General features: G+C 40.4%; 2 protein-coding genes across 3 annotated transcripts; one reads left to right on the forward strand and one right to left on the reverse strand.

Annotated features, from left to right (window-relative positions):
• Nucleotides 1–168: 168 nt before the first annotated feature.
• On the reverse strand, nt 169–4,835 carry rrp8 (ribosomal RNA processing 8). Its single transcript, XM_046389553.1, has 8 exons — nt 4,626–4,835; nt 4,396–4,513; nt 3,549–3,810; nt 2,581–3,463; nt 1,602–1,731; nt 1,402–1,508; nt 1,204–1,300; nt 169–632 (listed from the first exon to the last, which is right to left on the reverse strand). The coding sequence occupies exons 2-8, from the start codon at nt 4,498–4,500 to the stop codon at nt 519–521; spliced, it is 1,698 nt and encodes a 565-aa protein (XP_046245509.1). The 5' UTR covers nt 4,501–4,513; nt 4,626–4,835; the 3' UTR covers nt 169–518.
• Nucleotides 4,836–5,544: 709 nt separating this feature from the next.
• LOC124059516 (integrin-linked protein kinase) lies at nt 5,545–19,603 on the forward strand. Of its 2 annotated transcripts, none has more exons than XM_046389554.1 (13): nt 5,545–5,697; nt 7,066–7,327; nt 13,119–13,284; nt 14,344–14,439; nt 14,521–14,617; nt 14,732–14,815; nt 15,057–15,142; nt 15,243–15,352; nt 15,611–15,738; nt 15,947–16,068; nt 16,230–16,329; nt 17,598–17,728; nt 18,050–19,603. In XM_046389554.1, exons 2-13 carry the CDS (start codon nt 7,239–7,241, stop codon nt 18,197–18,199), a joined length of 1,359 nt encoding a protein of 452 aa, XP_046245510.1. In that variant the 5' UTR covers nt 5,545–5,697; nt 7,066–7,238; the 3' UTR covers nt 18,200–19,603. The 2 variants fall into 2 exon arrangements, with proteins under 2 accessions (XP_046245510.1, XP_046245511.1); XM_046389555.1 differs by having other exon boundaries at nt 7,120–7,327.
• The last annotated feature ends 41 nt before the right edge of the window (nt 19,604–19,644 follow it).

The following is a 19,644-nucleotide window of genomic DNA, read 5'->3' on the forward strand; positions in this document are numbered from 1 at the left end:
GTGAATCAGGCTTTGGTCATGCAACTGTTCAGCCATTACCATTTACACTCAAGTTTCTATTTTCACTCATTCCCTATAAGGTCTACTTGCTCTGTAAGTATCTTGGTGTAATTAATAATAAAATGCCTCCATTTGGCATACAGAAATAACAACACTTTGTGTCATACATCATACAAAATAAATTTATTTCAAAAATGTATAATTCGTTTTTCACGTTTTCCATAAATTTGTTTATTTCCAACAGGTTAATCTCAACATTTTACACAACTAAACTGGTACGTATGTAGATTTTTACTCCAACAAAACATGTTAAATCTGATACAATGATGCACTTACTTTGAAACTTATAACAGTGTCTTGTGTTACATGAAAAGTCCATGTACGCTAATGCAGATAATGGAACTTGATCCTGTGATCAAAAAACAGATTACAGAGGCTTCAAAACAATACTTTTACATAAAAATGTACACATACTGCTTTGACAACAGTAAACCCAAGCTGCTAAATGTCACATAAATTCATCTTTTCTTGTAGACACAAGGCTTCAACTGCAGTCCAAATTTCTTTATATTTTCTGGAGCATCTCCCGTCTTCACAAATTCAAAGGAGTAGAAATGAGTGTTCTCTGTGTCCTACAGAAAGAAAACAAATCAGCCTTTAATTACAATCAGTCACTGGGCAGATGTACAAGCTTACTGTAGTGAGTCAGCTACAGGCCTTCATGTGGATCGACTCTTATTCAGCCTGAGCTGTTTACAAATGATGTTCACCTACCTTTCATATGTCTAACCAAATCTCTTTGTAGTCAACAATAAAGCAGTTTACTGAATATTTTTGACCTGAGGTTTCGTGGCCACAGCACCACAGTCACACGCTATCAATTATGAAAAATACAGCTGCCAGCTACTCTTTGAGCAAACTGACTTCTTTAAAAGGTAAAAGAAACAATAAGCACTCTTGTGTATTTGTCTATGTTTAACTGAGATTGCGCAGCTGGAAACAAAAGCCTAACATGCGGACGTGCACACGCAAGGTGGCAATTTTGTTTCATTTCCATCAGGTTTACCATTTAACTTCGCACAGCTGTGACAGTGCATTTACTGACCTGGTCAATATTTTAAAAAACAGTGCAATGGGGTAGCTGGACAAATTAGAAAGTGCTTCTCTGTTCCTATGAAACAGTCACCCGGCTTGTTTCCTCACCTTGGACACCATCTTGAAACCCAGATTTGCCAGTGCAGTGATGAAGCTCCGAGGGTTATCGAACCTGCTTGCCACTTCTGCTATTTTGAGAACTCCCCTATAATAATAGTAAAAAAATTTGATTTGTGCAAAACAGTTATACAGACATTTATTATATATATAGATCTGCCATGCATTTATCGGTATAACATGTTTTACCTCATCTTCAAAACACGATTGGCCTCCGCTAAAAAATCTTCCAGGTTGGTTCCCATGAGAGAAAGGCAGAACACAGCGATGTCCACAGAGGCATCAGGAAGCGGGACCTGCACACACACACACACACACACAGAATGTCATTTTCTAACAGTCACACGGATTGTACAAGAATTGGCACACAGACAAGAGGACACACTCACGTTGGCCATGTCACACACTGTCACGAGCTCACAGGCTGCCGCCAAGTCGAAGCTGTGCACTTTGTTCTTCACGCTGCGCCCTATTTTACAGTCCCCACACCCGAAGTCTGCAACCACTAGAGAGGAAGGCCTGGAATACATGAGAGAATGTGTGATGGAAATCAAATGATAACAAGCTGTAACGAACAGCTCACCTTCAAGTGAAACCTAAGCGACAGAATACACGGAAGCACTGCTGACGTGAGCGACAGCAGGCAAATGAAGCAGCAGTTAAACGCCCGCAGTGCAGCAGTGTCCTCCTGCCTTACGTCTTTGGTAAAGTAACGTTTTGGAGTCACAGCACAATTAAAAGGCTAAAGAAGAAATGTGAAGGCTATTTTACTCGTGACAGCCCTGTTAATGGCTTGGGCTAACTCACTGGGCTCAAACAATGCTTTTTATGATACAGCATTGATCACTGCAAGGGTCTAACTTAAGTGCACCTGGTGAATCGAATGAGCCACCACACTTTTTGTTGAGAAGATGCAGAATCCTGAGCTGAAATGATAAATAATCTCCTGTAAAGCACTACTTTTTTTTAATTGGATATCGTATGCAGCCAATGTACGGTGCAGAAAGAATCTAGCACAGGAAATAGCATCCTGTGTTCTTCTTCAGTGAATGGCGTTGGCTCAAGTCTCTTCATGGCATGAGACTTTGATTTGATTTGTTATTTGTTATCAGGTGACCAAGTTCTACTCTTAGGTCAGGTGAGGACTTGCTGAAGAAAACCTTGAGAGGCAGCTGAAAGTTCCAAAAAAGTTAGTAAGAGGACGTTTTCTTGTTAAACATACTGCTCCTGAAAGTCCAGAATGAACTTCCGAGCTCAATTTCCAAATCTTAGTTTGATTTTGTGAGCTGAGATACTGATCACCACCTCAGAATTTTCCCCAAAGTGTTGATTTATATGTGGCATATTGTAATAACTATAATGTCTCACCTTTGTTGAATGTAAGCGATGATCCCATCTACCGGGTTGGCCGGCCACCTCTGAACCTGTGCTGTGTACCCTCTATGGTAGATCCAGAAGGCCTGTGGATCCTGCACGAACATGCGCTTGGCCTCGCCGCTGGACGTGCTGTATAAAACTTCGTTAATGTAGCGGAAACGAGCCGAATCCAGACGCTGCTCCATGCGGGACCTGAGGGAGGCAGAGCGGTCCTGCTTCACCTCTTCTTCCGGTACCGCCGGCTCGTCTTTTGTCTCAGCGGGAGTCTCTGGATGGGCCGTCTCCTGGCTGTGGAGTATTTTCCGCAGCTTCTCTCTTTGCAGACTCTGTCTTTTGCTCAGCTCAGGTTTCAGTCTTTTCGCGGGAATCTGGTTGTGTGTAAACTCCACGTCAGATTCCTCTGCTTTCTGTTTTGACCCATCAGTAGATTTATTTGTACCTTTTTCAACTTTCCCAGACTTTGATTTTTCTTCCTTTTCAATCTGCTTTGCTTCTCTGAGCATCTGTGTTTCTGTTGGACAGCATATGTCACTGTCTTCTACAGTCTTTTTTCTTTTTTGTGGTTTAAGTTCTTTTTCCTTCCTCTTAGCTGGTGTCTGGCTGATTTTTTCACTGCTGTTGTTGCTATATGACTCTGTTTTGACTTCTTCATTTGGCTCGGGTTTCTCCACAGATTCAGCTTTGTTTACTTCCTCCTCTGACTTATTCTGTCTGTATTTATTTTTACAATTCCTCTTGTTCTTCATTTTGTTTTTCCACTGTTGTCTGCTCAGTTTCTGTGTGGTCTCTGGTTTCTTTGCGTTTACCTTTGCGGATTTTGTGATTTCTTCATCCTTTGTCTCTATCACAGAAGTGGCTTTTACCTTCGGCGCCCCTTCAGGAATAAAGAAAACATTTTTATATTATCTCTTCTTGTGACAATAACAATAACATACAACATTAGCTAGTTAATTACTAACCAAATTTGTTGTCTTTCTTCCTCTTTTTTCCCACCAGTTTCTCCTCTTCCTCGGTCTGATTTAAGTCGCCGTTCTCTTGCTGCTCTCCTGTCGTCTGCTCTTGCTTTCGCCTCTTCCTTCGTTTCTTTCTTTTCTTACTGACTGATGGAGTCTCTTCAGCCTCACTGTCACTGTCCTGCTGACGGTCATCATTCCTCCAGTCTGGTACTGATCCCAGAGTCTGCAGGGTGCGCAGCAGGCTCTTCTTTCCAACAACCTTAGACTGATGAGGGGATAAATTCATTTGATATAATTAGCCTTTTAACTGACTCACTAAAACTTCAGTGTTGTAGTTGGTCAAGGTGGAGCTTATCTTAACTCCTCCATATACTTTTGGTGTTTTAATCTCCAACAGTAGCTCATTTTTTAATAAACTGATCATATGTTTTGTGTTTAAAATTTGAAAAATAACCTGTAACTGTAGCTCTTAAATAAATGCAGTTAAGTGAAAAGTAGAATATTCCTCTCTGAAACAGGAGCGTCGAAGTGTAGGGAGTGTGCAGGGCCCTCATGAGTGGAGGGCCCACAAAGATACCAGAATGATTAGCTGTGGATTTGGGGAGGGGCCCATTCAGAATGCCTGTTTGGTGTGGTGAAGTAATGATATAAAGTAGTATGAAATGACAATGGATAATTTGTAGATATGAGTTAATACACTCACTCTCCACATACTGTTGTTTTATATATAGATCATATACTTTTACAACTGAATAAGCCATGCAACCTGTCGTGTACCACTGCAGACAGCATGTAAATATTATATTTAGTTGCTGGCAGCTGCTAACTAAAACGAATCTATTATCTTTACCTTGACATTTGTGCTGCTGTTCGTCTTCTGGTTGTTTTTGAGGACAGTTTTGCTCAGGACTGGAGCGTCTTGTTCTTCGTTCCAGTCTTCATCCTCGTTAAACATGATACCCTGAAGACTGTGAGGGACAAAAACACATATCTGTAAATGACTGCTGGAGATGAGCACAACTCTGCTCAGCGTCACTTATTCTCTTTGACCGCGTTAGCTCTGCAAAATCACTAACTCACCGGTTCGTGTCTGAGGAGGCAAAGCGAGTTTATTCACTCGTCAAACTGCTTGTTTCGTTGTTTTTATAAAAATTTTGTATGTAATGAACATGTAACGACACTTAATAGCTGGGCAAATTTCTTGTCAAAAAGGAAAAGCCACGTTGGTTTGTCTCATGTGCGTGAAGGAAGCAAAACAGAACTACAGGCGCGGATGGATGACGCAAGCAGATCAGAGGGATTTATGGGACATGATGTTTTTCTTAGGAATGTTGCTGGAAACCTAAGTTTTCTGTTTCTGACAAGTACATTTCGGGGTATCTTAGACAAAACAAGCATCGTGAAGTTGTCCCCTGGTTTGGAGTGACTGCGCCTGCAATTTTCAGCTTTTATCTAATTTTTTTTCTTAATTTTTACACGCCAAATAATCAATCAATAATTTAAAAAAACAATAACAACAAAACAGAAGATTAATCCTAAATGGAAATATCATTAGCTGCAGTCCCATATAAAATATTTTAAAATAGCTCCACCTCAGTCAACTGCAACAGTAAAATCTTGTGTTTACACATATACATTAGAAATAATCCAATTTTATTTAATTATAAACATATAAGAAGGTATCAGTCATTTGTGTGCATTGAGTAACTTTTACTTTTAAAATATTAAGTGCATATCAGTGATTATACTGACATACTTTTGGTTCAAGGCAGGACTTTTACTTGTAACAAAGTATTTTACAACTTGGTATTGATATTAATTTAAGTGCAGGTACTGGCCAAAGGAAACAGTTCTTAGGTTTTCTACACACTTACTAAACAATTCAAAGAAGAATAAAAATCCTAAACCATTACCCGTGCTTCGTTGATACTTTAAAAACTATGACCTTAGGGGGTCAATATTGTGACTTCTTGCAGTTCATTCTGCCGCCTGTGGGGGGCAGACCGCTTACCACGTTACGTTACCACGCACGTACGGCTGTGATGAGGGTGTGGACATCCCCACATCATTCAACCTACCAGAGATAATATAACGCTGCCAATAACTTCCACTCCGTTTAGCTGCATTACACCGCAATAGGCTAATATACCCGGTAAGTTATCGCCACATTTATTAAACTATTAATTCTAACCTGTTTAAACCACGAAATTATGTTTTATTCGTGCTCATCTCAGTCAAGTCAGCGTCATTTGAGAGAAGTGGAGGCAGTCCGGTGGTAGGGTAGTTGGTTAGCCTGTTAGCGAAACCTGTCTGTGTCTCATTTTGTCAACCACTTACTAGTGCGACGCTATTAAAGTCACTTTTGGTCAATCGATTGTAATGAAAGCACACAATGATACTGCCAGGAGAGGAAGGAATAAGCCAGTTTGTGAGCTTAAATGAGCTGTTCTCCTGTGTTAGCTAGCAGTGCGGCTACTCAGACTGCTGTAAAGGCACCGAATTGTTAGCAGCGAAGTCATTGCAACACCACACTGTTGCAGTGTTTTTAGCAAACCCCGCTCAATCACAAAGTCAGCCTACAAGTCTTCTTTTATCTAAATTATGCATTCATGCCATGTTAAATTGAACTGCATTTATAGTTGTCGTTATCATTCACAATAACCTACGTTAATGACAATTATTAAGGCATTAAAATTGAAGTGTATGCATTCATTCATGGTGATTATAAGTAGAAGTCTCCGTTAAAGTCAGCTATGATCTCAGTTCTTTACTGGTGTAATTTGTTAAACCTGCCACACTCTGTTGCCTAAAGTAATGTCAATGTCACAATTAAGCTTTTTGTTTGGCCCTCAAGCAGTTGAATCAAAGCTCAGGCTGTGTAAAATATGAACACTGTGTTATTTCACCGCTGGATAAACAAAGTAAAGCTTGAAAGAAAGCTTTTCTTCCATTATCCGGTAATCTGGATTGTATTTTCATGATTAATCATTTGGTCTGTAACATGTCAGAATCTAAAGTTTGAGGTGAAGTCTTCAAATTGTTTGTTTTGTCAGTTTAGTGGCCCAAAATGCAAAGAGTTTCAGTGTAGTGTCATCAGAGCTAAGAAGATGCAACCAATTAACGTACAACATTTTTACTTGATAAATAACGGTTAATTGGTATGTGCAGATCAGTTTTCTGTCAGTTAATTAACTAAGTAATTGAATGTGCATTTCATTGTTGTAAAAATATTGAGGAAGAATGGAGTTTATCATGACACGGGCTAAGAACGTTTATCTGCACTGGTTTCCAGGGTATTATTCACAGCTAAGTTTTGTGAGTCAGAATGCTGTAAACTCCATACCCACCCAGTATTACTGAGGTGGACAAGATTACTCAACACTAGATGTCTTGGTTGCTTGGCTTTCTTCTTTTTAGATTTGTACTCCAGAATCTTAAGAGAGAACATATACCTGCCTGGAACAAAGACTGGATGGATGTGTTAACAGAGAAACCTCCCCCTTTCTGTCTCATCTTTTAGGTTTTGTGTGAGTGACGCTGAGCCTCTCTTATCGTTTCCCTCATTGTCCCAAAGGAGGAACTGATGCTGGAAGGGGCCCTGCCTGCTGAACCCCTCGGGTTACCTCTCCCATCGGTCCCAGTTTAATTCTGCATCTAATCACACCTTAAGAGAAGAAGAATACAGCAGGCAAAATGGATGATATCTTTACGCAGTGCCGGGAAGGCAATGCCGTGGCAGTTCGCTTATGGTTGGATAATACTGAAAATGACCTCAACCAAGGGTGAGCCGAAGTTTATTTATTTGTGTATCCAGAATTCACAAATCAGTTCTATCAGTCACTAATGAAATGGAATTAAAATGAACTCTTTGGAACTGAATGCAATATTAAAATAGCACACCCAGGGTTCACCTATGGGGATTGTTCAATTTTCCAAGGCTAGTAAAATGTCATGTCAATTTAGTAAATCTACCAATGAGAAAAGAATTAAACACATTGTTTTTTTCCTGGGTTGATGATGGAAATGGCTAAGGACTGAGCCATCTCGCTTCCTTATTATTGAATAATTGCTAAAAAGTGCAGTTTTCACACTCATTTGAACGACCGGCCACATGAAAGTGAAAAACGTTAATGTTTAACCCTCTTAGCCCTGATATTTTGGGATTACATCAGAGTCTCCCCTGCATCTACATTTTTCAGCTAATGATTCTTAAACTGCATGGGACTTGCCACAACATGAATTTGAGATAACTTTGGAATCTCAGGGAAATATCAGTTACAGTGTTTTGCTTTAAATGCTGCATTCTTTAAGCCCAGTTCCTGGTGCAGGCTAAAAGCCCGCCTTTTCAGTCCCTAGTGAGATCGTGGCCTGCTGCTGAACCCATTTCCTTGAGGGCACGTGTTTATGTCCAGGATGCCAGCAGAATAATTCAAAAGCATGATGCTGCACAGGAAGCCTGCTGTGATAGCAGAATTGGTCACTCTTTCAGTAGTTACTGCAGTTAAATTTGGCCTTACTTAGATAAAAAGAGTGACTGTATGTGCTGAGAATTCAGGCTTCTGTAGGATTAGTTTATTTTAAAAGATATCTGTCTGTGAGTTACAGATTATCAGTCAGTCCCAAGCTGCTTCTGTATCCTCAGCTAACTCTGTAAAGAGAAATTTGGCTGCCAGAGGTTTCTGGTCAAGTCGTGATGGCCACCCAGAAAGCTTCTCTTTTGGACTCCGCTGTTATGGACTAAGACTATTAGTGTATGTTTTCATACTAAGCAAAGAAAGAATGAGTTACGATGATTGAGGCTGCTCTATTTTTTGTCTTTTTTTCACATGTTTCAGTACATTTATGGTAATAGGATGAACAACTAGTTGGATTGCGTTATATGCTGTCAGTAATTCATTTGCAAAGGACTTTATTGTCAAGTTTTAAAAGTTTCAAAGAAACCAGTAGTTGTTTAATGTGTAATGTCTTAGTGTTACTGTGATCACATCCATAAGTGAACTAGTTTCTAACCTGGCAATAATGTGATTGTTTGTTTTATTTTTCCTATTGCTGTAAGACTTTATTGCATTGAGCTTTATGTGGACCCTGTGCAGCCCTACATGTGACTGGTCCATTAGCTGATTACATGTCAAGTTCCCTTTTCTAGATGATATATCTCCCCCAGTGGGTAAAAAACACTTATCCTTTCTTTTCCATTTGCCTGTAGGGCTTTATTATATTTCAGTAAGCCTGCTATATCTCAGCCTATCAGAGTACGTTTTCTCCTGTATGATCTACAGTGTTTACACTATTGTAACACCCAGACTAAGAGTAGTAGTAGTGGAATGCCGAATCTCCTTACAAGGAATAACACACAGGCCTCAAGGGAACCATCTACCACCTACCAAATACCAAGAGAGAGGGGGAGGAGATTATTGTAGTGGAGCAGGAGTGGAAGAGTTATGTATGACGAGACAGAGGATCTTTGTGTGTGTGTATGTATGTGTGTGTGTGTGTGCTCCCAAATAGTGAGTTTTTCAAAACAGAAATGCAGAGTAGGTTATAGCAAAGTGCCCCCCCCCACACACACACACGCTTAAGTGTTTCCTGTATTCGTCTCCCAGTGGTATTAAAAAACTCTGCTCATTTCCCTTCAGCATTTCCTCCAAGCTTACAAGAGTTAATTGCAAAGTTTAAAAGAAAGTCTTCTAAATGTTTACAGTATAGTTATAATCTCTGGTCTTTGAATATGTGTTACACCCTGGCATTTTGCTAGCTGGTGCCTAATGTTATTACAAGCTATAGTTCTGAGTGGACAATGATCACAGAAGGTAATCTGTGGCTTTGTATGATTTTAGATCTATTTGTTTTTTTAAAGTGAAGGTAAATGTGAATGGATTAGTATAAGGCATTCCGTTTTGTCTGTAAAATATTGGATAAGAGTAAAAATATGTAACTGACTTTCCTGGGTGATGTCCTCAGACTTCCCAAAAGGAGTGAAACTGTTAATGATTATTGGTCGCTTATGTTTGCTAGTCTGTAATTTTCGACTAACTAGTGAACTGACTTATTGTTTGAGCTCTAAATAAGGTATCTGGCAGAAAATGTGTCTTCAGCTAACTAACAATCGATTGTAGTTTATGTTCCAGCCTCTCAAACATGCACACTTGCTGTTTGTCCTCTTCCTACATTATAATAAACCGAAGTATCTTTGGCCTTTAGACTGTTCCAGGAAATTGTGATGCGTGTTTTTCGCTATTCTAAATGTTTATAGATCTCATAGATCAAATGATTACTTGTGAAAACAGTTTCCATACTTGTTGATGAAGAAAATGCTTGTATATGAAAATAGTACTGATTATCAGTTCAGGGATTATGAGGTCCAGTGCTCAGCTTTGTTCCTCATTGACCCATCTGTGTCTTGTTTGGTCTCTAACAGTAGGCTAAGTTCAATGCTCTTGAGTTTTCTTTGGCCTGTAAGTGTGTAACTGTGGCTTTGATGGCTTACTGTATTAAGCTTCATCAAAATGCGCTTCCAAAAGAAGCCCTTTGTGCATGTGTGAATGACATGTTTTAGCTTTCCCTTTCACTCATGATTGCGAGAAGCAGTATTTATTTTTACAGAGTTTACCATGTTAAGGTTGAAACCCCATGTTTTTCACCGTGTGACTCCTGATTTTATATATAACCTCTGTGGTGGGGTGGTTACTATTGCAGGCAGACAGTGGTGTAGAGGCTTGCTAAAGCAGGTAGTAATGTTTTCAGAAGGCGTGGTGTTAGCGAGCCTGAGATTACCAGGCTTGACATTGCCTTGACGATATTATGAATGGGACATTGGAGATGTGATAAAGAATTAAAAACAAATTGAGGAATGCAAATTATGCGAAATCACATCGGTTGGGTGGTTATTTCTAGCCCTTTTTTGCCTGATATCTGAATGAATTGTCAACTCGTCACACTATGTTTCCAACAGTCAACCCAGTGGAGTGGACAGATTCAGAGGTCTGGACTCAGCTAAGCCCTTAGTGCCGTAAATTCTGCCCCTTTCATGTAGTCTATGTTCAACATGTATTTTATAGAAAAGAAAGAAACAAATCCTGCGAGTGTTTGTTTCTCCGATGTAAAAACATGTCTGCAGAAGTGACAGTCCTACTGCACACATATAAAGTCTTGGAAACGTTTTTATTCTGCTTCTGTGGATGTTCTTCTTTATTTGTTAGATGTTTCTGTGAATTTGTTCCCTCGTCTCAGCCTTGTTATGTGACCTGGTGGGGATGTCGAGGCAGAGACATACAGAGTGCAGACAGGGGCTCTTCCTCTGGCTTTTCCGTCTGCCAAACTGAGCGCTGTTGGCAGGTGGAAGTGCCCGAAATAAATTACCGCAGCCTGTGTGGAGGGGGCGAGCAAGAGAAAACCCTGGCACTCCAGTGCCTTTGGGTTGTGGGCATGAAGCTAGCTTAAAGGGAAAATCTGTCCTATAAAGAGGTGCCCCGAGTAGAAATGCACTCAGAAACTTGAGGCCTGAGCTCACATGATGTGTATATAAGTAGTACATTTGAAGAGTTGAATGATATATAAAAAAAAAAAATAAATAACACTGCACTATTTTTAGAGCAGCTTTGAATGTAGTGCTGCATCTGATGATTATGTTGATCATTGATTAATGTGTCAGAATCAGAATTCCTTTATTTATCCCCGAGGGGAAATTCCTTATTGGTATTTGCTCACTAGAGTTGGTCCTTAAAATCTCTGATCATGAATGGTAATCAACTATATTATAACTAGTTATTTGGAATTAGTGATCCTAAGATCATACAGATAAGCAGGATGGTGACTGCTCTTGAAGGATACAGCCATTAACCTCACATCCTCCCCCCGCCCCGAAAAGACTTGAGCTTAACGCAGGAAACTAATAAACTCATAGAGGTGCATCTGTGGGGAGTTTTTTCTCACATAAACCGAGGCAAATTAGCTTGTAGGATTTGGCCTCTTGGTCTTAGAGGAAATTGCGCGCAGAGCGATCTGGTGTGACTGCAGCGGGTCAACCAGATGCACAGATAGCTGTGTGTTGTGGGACTGGGGGTCTCTGTGGGACTCTTGGTGCTGTTTTTAACCGAGATCTGCAGGATGTGTGAATACAAGCCAGTGAATTGATGGCTTCGCAGCCACAGAGTTCAGATTCCAGCAGATTCACAATACTCCCTCAGTTCTAGGATCACATTATTATGCTGTCTGCCTACTCATAAAGCAAGTGCTTAACTTTATTATCTGGATGATTTTGCTGTGTCTCATTCGCAAAGAGTGCAAGCCCACATGGAGAAGGAAAGTGGAATGTATCATCAATATATTCTAGCTGTTTTAGTGGAGGATGAGGGAACAGAGAGACCAGAGTGAGAGGAAGCTCCGTATGAGAGGAAGAGGTGACCTCAGCGGGTCATGAAGGATGACACAATCGCACACAGCAGCTGGACTGTATTTGTGTGCAGCACTGCTGAAGGAAGTCTCCGTGGGCCTTATAAGGACTGCAGCGAATGCTCAGCCTACAGTTTTTTTTCCTCTTCCTGATTGACTCTCTGTCATTCTGCTCTTACTGTCTTAATCTCTCAGTCTTTGTCTCATTTTCCCCGAGGAGGTACAACATCAGTCAGTCTGCCATGTAATCGAGGGCATTGTCCTACACGTGTCACTGCCAGTGTCACAGAGACAAAGAGGAATGATGAGTGCCGGAGGCGTAATAGCTATTGTCTAAGGCTGAGTTGCATTAACTTCCTTTTTTTTTTTTCAAGGGAAGGACACAGAACAATAAATGAAAAACATTCTGATTATGCTGAATAACCTAGCACAATGTAATGCTGTAGCTAAAACAACTGTACACTAATTCAACATTCCTGCAGTAAATTAGACCTTGCACATTCAGTTTGTGTTGAAACTGCCATAAGGAGGTGTTGAGTAAATGTTACCACAATTTCGATGGCTGCAGTTTGCAGTGCTGTTGACTTTCATTGCGTAAGTTCCCGTTAGATGTTGCTAATATTTAATCTACCCTTATAGATGATGATGTTAGAGACACTTCTCAGAGTAATGCTGTATATTCCCTACAGCACTTTGCTAATTTTCCCCTTGGGGATCAATAGTCTTATCTTGTTTTAACTGTAACTGGTGAAATGGCAAAATATAAATAATATATAAATATAATAATAATATAAATATATATATATATACATACATACATATACACAATCATATACATTGCATTACACATCATGCTACAACAAAACAGTCATAGAATTGACTTAGGTTTTTTTTTTTTTTGTTGACCACCCACTTTTTTCTGGAATGCACATTTGTTGTCTGTATTTGAAAAGACAACAAACCACATACTCTCCAAAAAACAGTCTCAGTTTGTAACTCTTGGCCTTGTGCCAAGTACCACAGAGTTGTTTGGAGGGAAAAACTTAAATGCAGATAGCCAAGGGGCTGAAGTTGCTGGTATTCTTTTTTCTCCCTCGAGTCCTGCACTTACTCAAAGTCCTTGTTGTGCTGAAGGTTTCTGTGAAACGTGTGCTGACTATGAATGCACCTGTCTCGCTGTAGAGATGACCACGGCTTCAGCCCGCTCCACTGGGCGTGCAGGGAAGGCCGCTCCAGCGTGGTGGACATGCTCATCATGAGAGGGGCTCGCATTAATGTCATGAACCGTGGAGACGACACGCCTCTGCACCTGGCTGCCAGCCATGGACATCGTGACATTGTGGGAAAGGTAGGATCATGGAAACTCTGGGACTGTGCACAGTGACGCTGGAGAAAGCTTTTTCTGATGATTATCAGAATGTGAGATACCTCCTTGTCACTAAAACATGACTGACTGTCTCTCTCTCTCTCTCTCTGTTTCTCTGGTTCTGTCCCTCAAAATAAATCTTATATTCATACAAAAGTTAAACACATTCTTTATAGAAATCAAGTGAAAAACAGATACCAGAGCTGTGAAACTGATACCTATCTTGCCTTCGCGCACACAAATCTCACTGGGTAAAATGATGATGTGTCTCCTCAAGTTTGCTTCATAAACACAGGATATTATGAAATCTGAAATGATGTCATCAAGACAAAGGTCGTGTCTGTTCTTGCAGTTCCACCTTTAACAACTTTAAAGTGGTCTGTGGCTGGTGGACTTTTTGTAGCCAATTTTATTCTCCAAAATAAGTTCAAATAATTTAGCATTTAAAGACACATTTTGTTTACAGTCAGTAGCTGCAATGCAACCAACAACACAGGGATTAAATTCACGCACAGCGTGTGTCTGCACAGTGCCTATGCAGTATTTAAACATGGAAAATAAACCTTGCCTTTTTAAGATACATCACATGGGTCTATTGTATATTCATTTTAAAGGCTTTGGAATTCACTGGTTTACTTTTGGAGATGCAACATGCAGTGCAGGGTGTGTGGACTTTTTTATTGTGTAAGGTTTGAAAAAACAGCAGGTTTTGTTGTTAAAATAGCAAAACACAATGTGATATGTCACATTATTGTATTTTAGTCTCTAAAAAACACTATGCTATACATATTTTATATTTGTGGTCTAAGCTTATGCCATAATATGGGGCTTGTGCTTGAGAGTGTCTGATTTAGACTTGCAGCCTGGCTGCTGTCGAGTTTAATGTTAGGCATGTCTCAGTACTTCTGGTATGTGTCCACAGGCAAGATGAACCTCTGTGAGTTTTGTTGGCAGCATCAACACTCATCTCTGCATACAGCTCAAACAAGATCCAACCAGCCTTGTTTTGCATATAATCCTTTGTTTTGGTTTTTCTTTTAGCTCATTCAGTGCAAAGCAGACACTAATGCAGCCAATGAACATGGGAACACTCCACTGCATTATGCCTGCTTCTGGGGCCAGGACCAAGTGGCTGAGGTTAGTGCACCCCCTGGTGGTGTTAAAGTCGAGGGTTATCTGTTTTAAGTGTATTTCTCATCATGCTAAATTTTTTCTCAGGACCTTGTGACTAATGGAGCTCAGGTGAGCATCTGTAACAAATATGGGGAAACTCCCCTGGACAAAGCCAAACCTCACCTGCGTGAACTGCTCAGAGGTATCCTGACTCATTTATAACACTTGAGTAATTTCTGAGTTCATCTCATTTAAATGCCTTTATTCATTGTGTTAAATAGTCTCATTGCTTTCTCTCTGTCCATCTACCACACAGACAAAGCTGAGAAAATGGGACAGAACTTGAGTAAAATTCCCTTCAAAGACACATTCTGGAAAGGCACCACCAGAACTCGACCCCGTGAGTCCAACACTGACACGTAACCAGTTTATTGGCTGACCATTTTCCACCAGTTGGTTTGGTCAAAGTGCTGCATGAAAGGGAAAAATGTTCCATGTTGGCCTCCCAGCCGAGCTTATTGTGGTGTTTTACATTTTCCATTGCTTTTCCATCTGCGTTGGACTGAGTTTCACATGAATAATGTGGCTTTTTTTTTCTGAACTTAAACTTGTCTCTTAAGTTTGTCTCAATCTGTTTTTAGGCAATGGCACTTTGAACAAACATGCAGGCATTGACTACAAACAACTCTCACTCCTGGCTAAAATAAATGAGAACCAGTCTGGAGAGGTACTTTAGATTGTTGTTTTCACTGTTTTATGTGATTTTACAGCTGTTTATGTTGAAGATAATTCATTTCACTTTTTCTATATGCATTTGACATTGGTAGCTGTGGCAAGGACGCTGGCAAGGAAATGAAATTGTTGTTAAGATGCTAAAAGTTCGTGACTGGACTACAAGAAAGAGCCGAGACTTCAATGAGGAGTATCCCAAACTCAGGTTATTATTTAATCCTTACTGTCCCACATCCTCTATGTTGTGTGCTGTTGTTATTTATTTATTTTTTTCAGTCATTTGTGTGTTTACCTTGTGTTGAACCCAGCGTTGTGTATTATTTCTTTTTGTGGGTGTTCATCTCATATGAGCCGTCTGTTTATGTCAAATCCTCTGTGGGTTTGCCTCTTTTTGTCTGTCTGTTTGTCTCTCTCTCTCTCTCTTCCCCCTGTCCCTCCCTCCTTCACTTGGGCTCCATCCCAGGATATTTTCACACCCGAATGTCCTACCCATGTTGGGAGCATGTCAGTCTCCTCCTGCCCCTCACCCCATCATCATCACACACTGGATGCCTTATGGCTCCCTGTACAACGTGCTGCATGAAGGCACCAGTGAGTACTTTTACTTTGGTCACAAAATCTGTACTTGCCACCCCTTTTGGTGGTTTGCAGGGATTTGTGATTTATCGCACTTCTGTATTTGTCATTATGTTGCCATCATTTTTTGCACAGCAGTAGCAATGTCATCCATCATCCTGTTATGTGGTGAAAGTAAGGTTGGTTGAAACCTATTCTGATTTGTCATACATCCTGCTGTCAGACTTTGTGGTGGACCAGACGCAGGCAGTGAAGTTTGCCCTGGACATTGCTTGTGGAATGGCCTTCTTACACACACTTGAACCTATGATCCCTCGCCACTATCTCAACAGCAAGAGTGTTATGGTAAGCGGCTTCAGCATAGCTTTCAGGGTTATAACTGTATCCATTGGTCATATATGACTGACCCATCAGAGGAAATTGTGTTGCCTAAATCCACTGCAGCAGGAAGTGATGTCTGTTACTCTTTGAAGTGACATCTCAGCCAGTGTTTCTTGTTTCCACAGATAGATGAAGATATGACAGCCAGGATCAGCATGGCAGACGTCAAGTTCTCCTTCCAGTGCCCTGGCAGGATGTACTCGCCTGCATGGGTAGCCCCCGAGGGTAGGCATCACTCATACAGCACAGATCCAAAGTGACAGCTGGAGCCACTGAAGCTTGAGTGCGAATGATGGATGCAGGAAACTGTAGACTGTCTCAGAACTAAATGCAATCTGCCGATTATTTTCCTTTGAGTTACAGTAAAACTGGAGCAAGTTGTAAACATAAGCTGATTATAAAATGTTATAAAAATAGCCATGGAGGTTGTGCAATAGAGATGCAAACAGCAACAGCAACCGACCCACAGAAAAGGTTTTGAGCTGTGTATGAAGCATAATGCTGGTGACTGCATGAGATACAGATTTGTTTCAGCCAGTTACCATAGAAACAACTATACAGTAAAGTATTGTGGGTAGTGATCGTGGGTAGTAACACAGAGAGCAACGCCTGCTTTTTGATAAGGCACATGTACAAATTTGGTTAAGGTGAATTACAATAGGCCTTAGCATGGACGTCTTTGTGACAATGTTGCAATATAACAGATAGCAAGAACAATGAGTGTTACACAGGTAAAGTAAGATGGATAAACTCTTTGTCTTTCACATAAAACCAATGTCCTGAGTTTAATGCTGTTCTTCTCTCAGATGGATAAAAAAATAAAATAAGTAGGCTGTTATTGCACCTGAGTTGCTCATCCAAGTAAAATCTATGTGTGGGAAACACATTGTGTGTGTGTGTGTGTGTGTGAGAGAGAGAGAGCAATCTACACAGAGTGAGAGAAGTGCACGGCTTCATAAATAGAAAGTGAACATAGGGCAGGCAAAGCTGATATTGTGTCGGGCCACCACAAATAGATGAATGTCTGGGAAAGCCTGAAAAGGTGGAATTAAATTTTAGGAGTTGGAATTAAATTTTAGGAGCTAAGTAAGAGGTGGGGGATGAACCAGTCTGTCACCGTTTATCCTCTTTCACGACTGGCTCAAATTCTCCATTTCTGTTGTCCACTTTTTTCTGTCATCTCGAAATGAACTACATCATATCAAAGTAAAGTCTTCTACTTTATTTCCACCTACGACATTCAGTTTCCATAGAGAGCCTACAACAAGTGTGTATCCAGTGCAGTTAAATACAGTATATTCGAGTGGCAAGCAACATTAATGTAGCAGTTGTGCATTTCAGATAGTGTCTAATAGACACTCCGTCTTTGCACACTTAAGGTGCAAACTTGTGCTCAGCTATGCCAGAGTATTTTTGCAGGAGGTGGAGGGAAATAGAACCTGTTGTGTAGTTTAATGTGTTTGCTCACACTTGTTGCTCTTTGTGATTTTCAGCCCTGCAGAAGAAGCCAGAAGAGATCAACCGTCGGTCAGCAGACATGTGGAGCTTTGCAATCCTGCTGTGGGAGCTGGTGACCAGAGAAGTGCCATTTGCTGACCTGTCCAACATGGAAATTGGCATGAAGGTTAACAGAGCTATCTTTGGCTCATTAGATTATAACTGATTATAACTGTAGCAAACACTTGAATGCAAAATCAGCTGTTACTCATAGCTTTAAAGGCATAGTATGTAGGACTTATGGTTGCTGTTTGCTAACTCACAGCAAGCGATCTGCAGATTCATAAACCACCACACACTTCTTGTAAGCCATAATAGATGATTGATGGATTATTTTTCTGTGAGTCCATACACTATTTTTTTAAGGAGAATCCTGCATAACATACATTTAATGCATTCAGGAGTATCATTACTACAGTACCAAGCTTCTGTCTGTCCTGTTTCTCAGGTTGCCTTGGAGGGTTTGAGGCCCACTATCCCCCCTGGCATATCGCCCCACATTTGCAAGCTCATGAAGATATGCATGAATGAAGACCCAGCAAAGAGGCCTAAATTTGACATGATTGTGCCAATTCTGGAAAAAATGCAGGACAAGTGAAAATCCTCCCAGACCCCTCCTGACCTGAACCGGATATCCTTACCCCAGATGATGGTGTGGTGCTTACCAGTATTGCCTTAAACTCTTATTCTGCCGCTGCATTCATCGCATTCATTGCTTCTGAGACAGATTCAGCAGCAGTCACGTCTTTTATATTGTTTTTTTTTCCCGTCATTTTTCAAGGTCATATTGAGTTTTTATTTGTGTCTTCTTCTTTGTCACTGATCCGCTGATACTGTCTCCGCAACCTGTAATCACGTGGACTGAGTACAATCTTCTTCAATCTTTCAGACTGAATAACCTGTGGATGTCGGCATGTCAGTCTGTTGCATTGCTTCAGTGGACTTCAGGGCTTATTTTGTATCTGGAGTGAACTCACTATCAAAAAAGTCACAGCGTAAGAAAAATAATGGGGGTTTGTTATTAAAAACAATTAACACTGAAACCCCTCTTTAGAGGGAAAAAGTTTGTTGTGTCAGCAACAAGCTGTGTAAAACTGAGCAAGCATGATGGATGTCTGAAACAAGCATTTAAAGAAGATTAAGAAAAATGTATGTGAATGAATGGTGGCAGTGAAAATACGTGCCAGTGTTGTACCATTCAGCTTCGCTCTGTAGTGATGTGTAAAGCTTGACCTGTCTTAAGCGTTGGTCCCTGGTTTATATCCTGTACAACCTGCTGACAGTGAGGTAAAACTGGCTTTTTTTTGCAGCAAACATGTTTGTGTTGATCTTAGGGGTTTTGCCAAGGATTACATTCACAATGTAGTTCAAGATGGTGGATTTCGTCTTTTTAATCCTAATAATGTAATGTAATTAACTGGATTACTCAAATGTATTGCTGCAATCTAATTTATTTTCATTGTTTTCCCTTCAGAATCTTAACATAAGAGTTTTTATTATGATTTGAATTCTGTTAACTGTAGAATTCAACAAAAGGTCAGTCTCTGGTTCAAGATTCCTGAGAGTATTTGTGCTTAAATCGAGTGTCATTAACAGGTTGGATACTGACAAGTAATGTAATCCCTTGTAGTTTGAGGAATGAATACTGCAACCCAGGCTACAATGTATTCATCGATATGATTGGTTCAGTTATGTTTTCTTGTTGAGCAACAGGACAGTCTACATCAAAGCTGCTGCCAACAGAAGGTGACTGAGTCATTAAGGGGTTCTATTAACATCATACAGTTTGTCCTATTGGGTTCTCGCTTATTTTATGAAGTTGATCCTCTAGATGACTTCTAACTTGAAATCAGTCTCATGGGTTGTTTCCTCTCCCTGCATTGTTTCTGTGCCTCCACCGGCTTGCTTGTTTGTGCTGAATCACAGGTTGAAGCCAAAATCAAGAATGACTTATACAAATGTATGTATTTATATATAAGTATATTAAAAAGGACAAATATGGGCCACTTGAATGTGTGAGTTCATAGTGGGAATTGAACATTG

This window comes from Scatophagus argus, chromosome 5 (assembly GCF_020382885.2).
Source record: "Scatophagus argus isolate fScaArg1 chromosome 5, fScaArg1.pri, whole genome shotgun sequence".
NCBI classification, from domain to species: domain Eukaryota; kingdom Metazoa; phylum Chordata; class Actinopteri; family Scatophagidae; genus Scatophagus; species Scatophagus argus.

Excerpts from the sequence above, each read along its gene's own strand:
- LOC124059516 (XM_046389554.1), top strand. The coding sequence starts at position 7,239 with ATGGATGATATCTTTACGCAGTGCCGGGAAGGCAATGCCGTGGCAGTT. Across the intron at positions 13,285-14,343 it reads ATCGTGACATTGTGGGAAAG|CTCATTCAGTGCAAAGCAGA; the intron begins GTAGGATCATGG and ends TTTTTCTTTTAG. Across the intron at positions 15,353-15,610 it reads GAGGAGTATCCCAAACTCAG|GATATTTTCACACCCGAATG; the intron begins GTTATTATTTAA and ends GCTCCATCCCAG.
- rrp8 (XM_046389553.1), bottom strand. The coding sequence starts at position 4,500 with ATGTTTAACGAGGATGAAGACTGGAACGAAGAACAAGACGCTCCAGTC. Across the intron at positions 3,811-4,395 it reads ACAGCAGCACAAATGTCAAG|TCTAAGGTTGTTGGAAAGAA; the intron begins GTAAAGATAATA and ends TCCCCTCATCAG. Across the intron at positions 3,464-3,548 it reads GAAGAAAGACAACAAATTTG|GGGCGCCGAAGGTAAAAGCC; the intron begins GTTAGTAATTAA and ends TTATTCCTGAAG.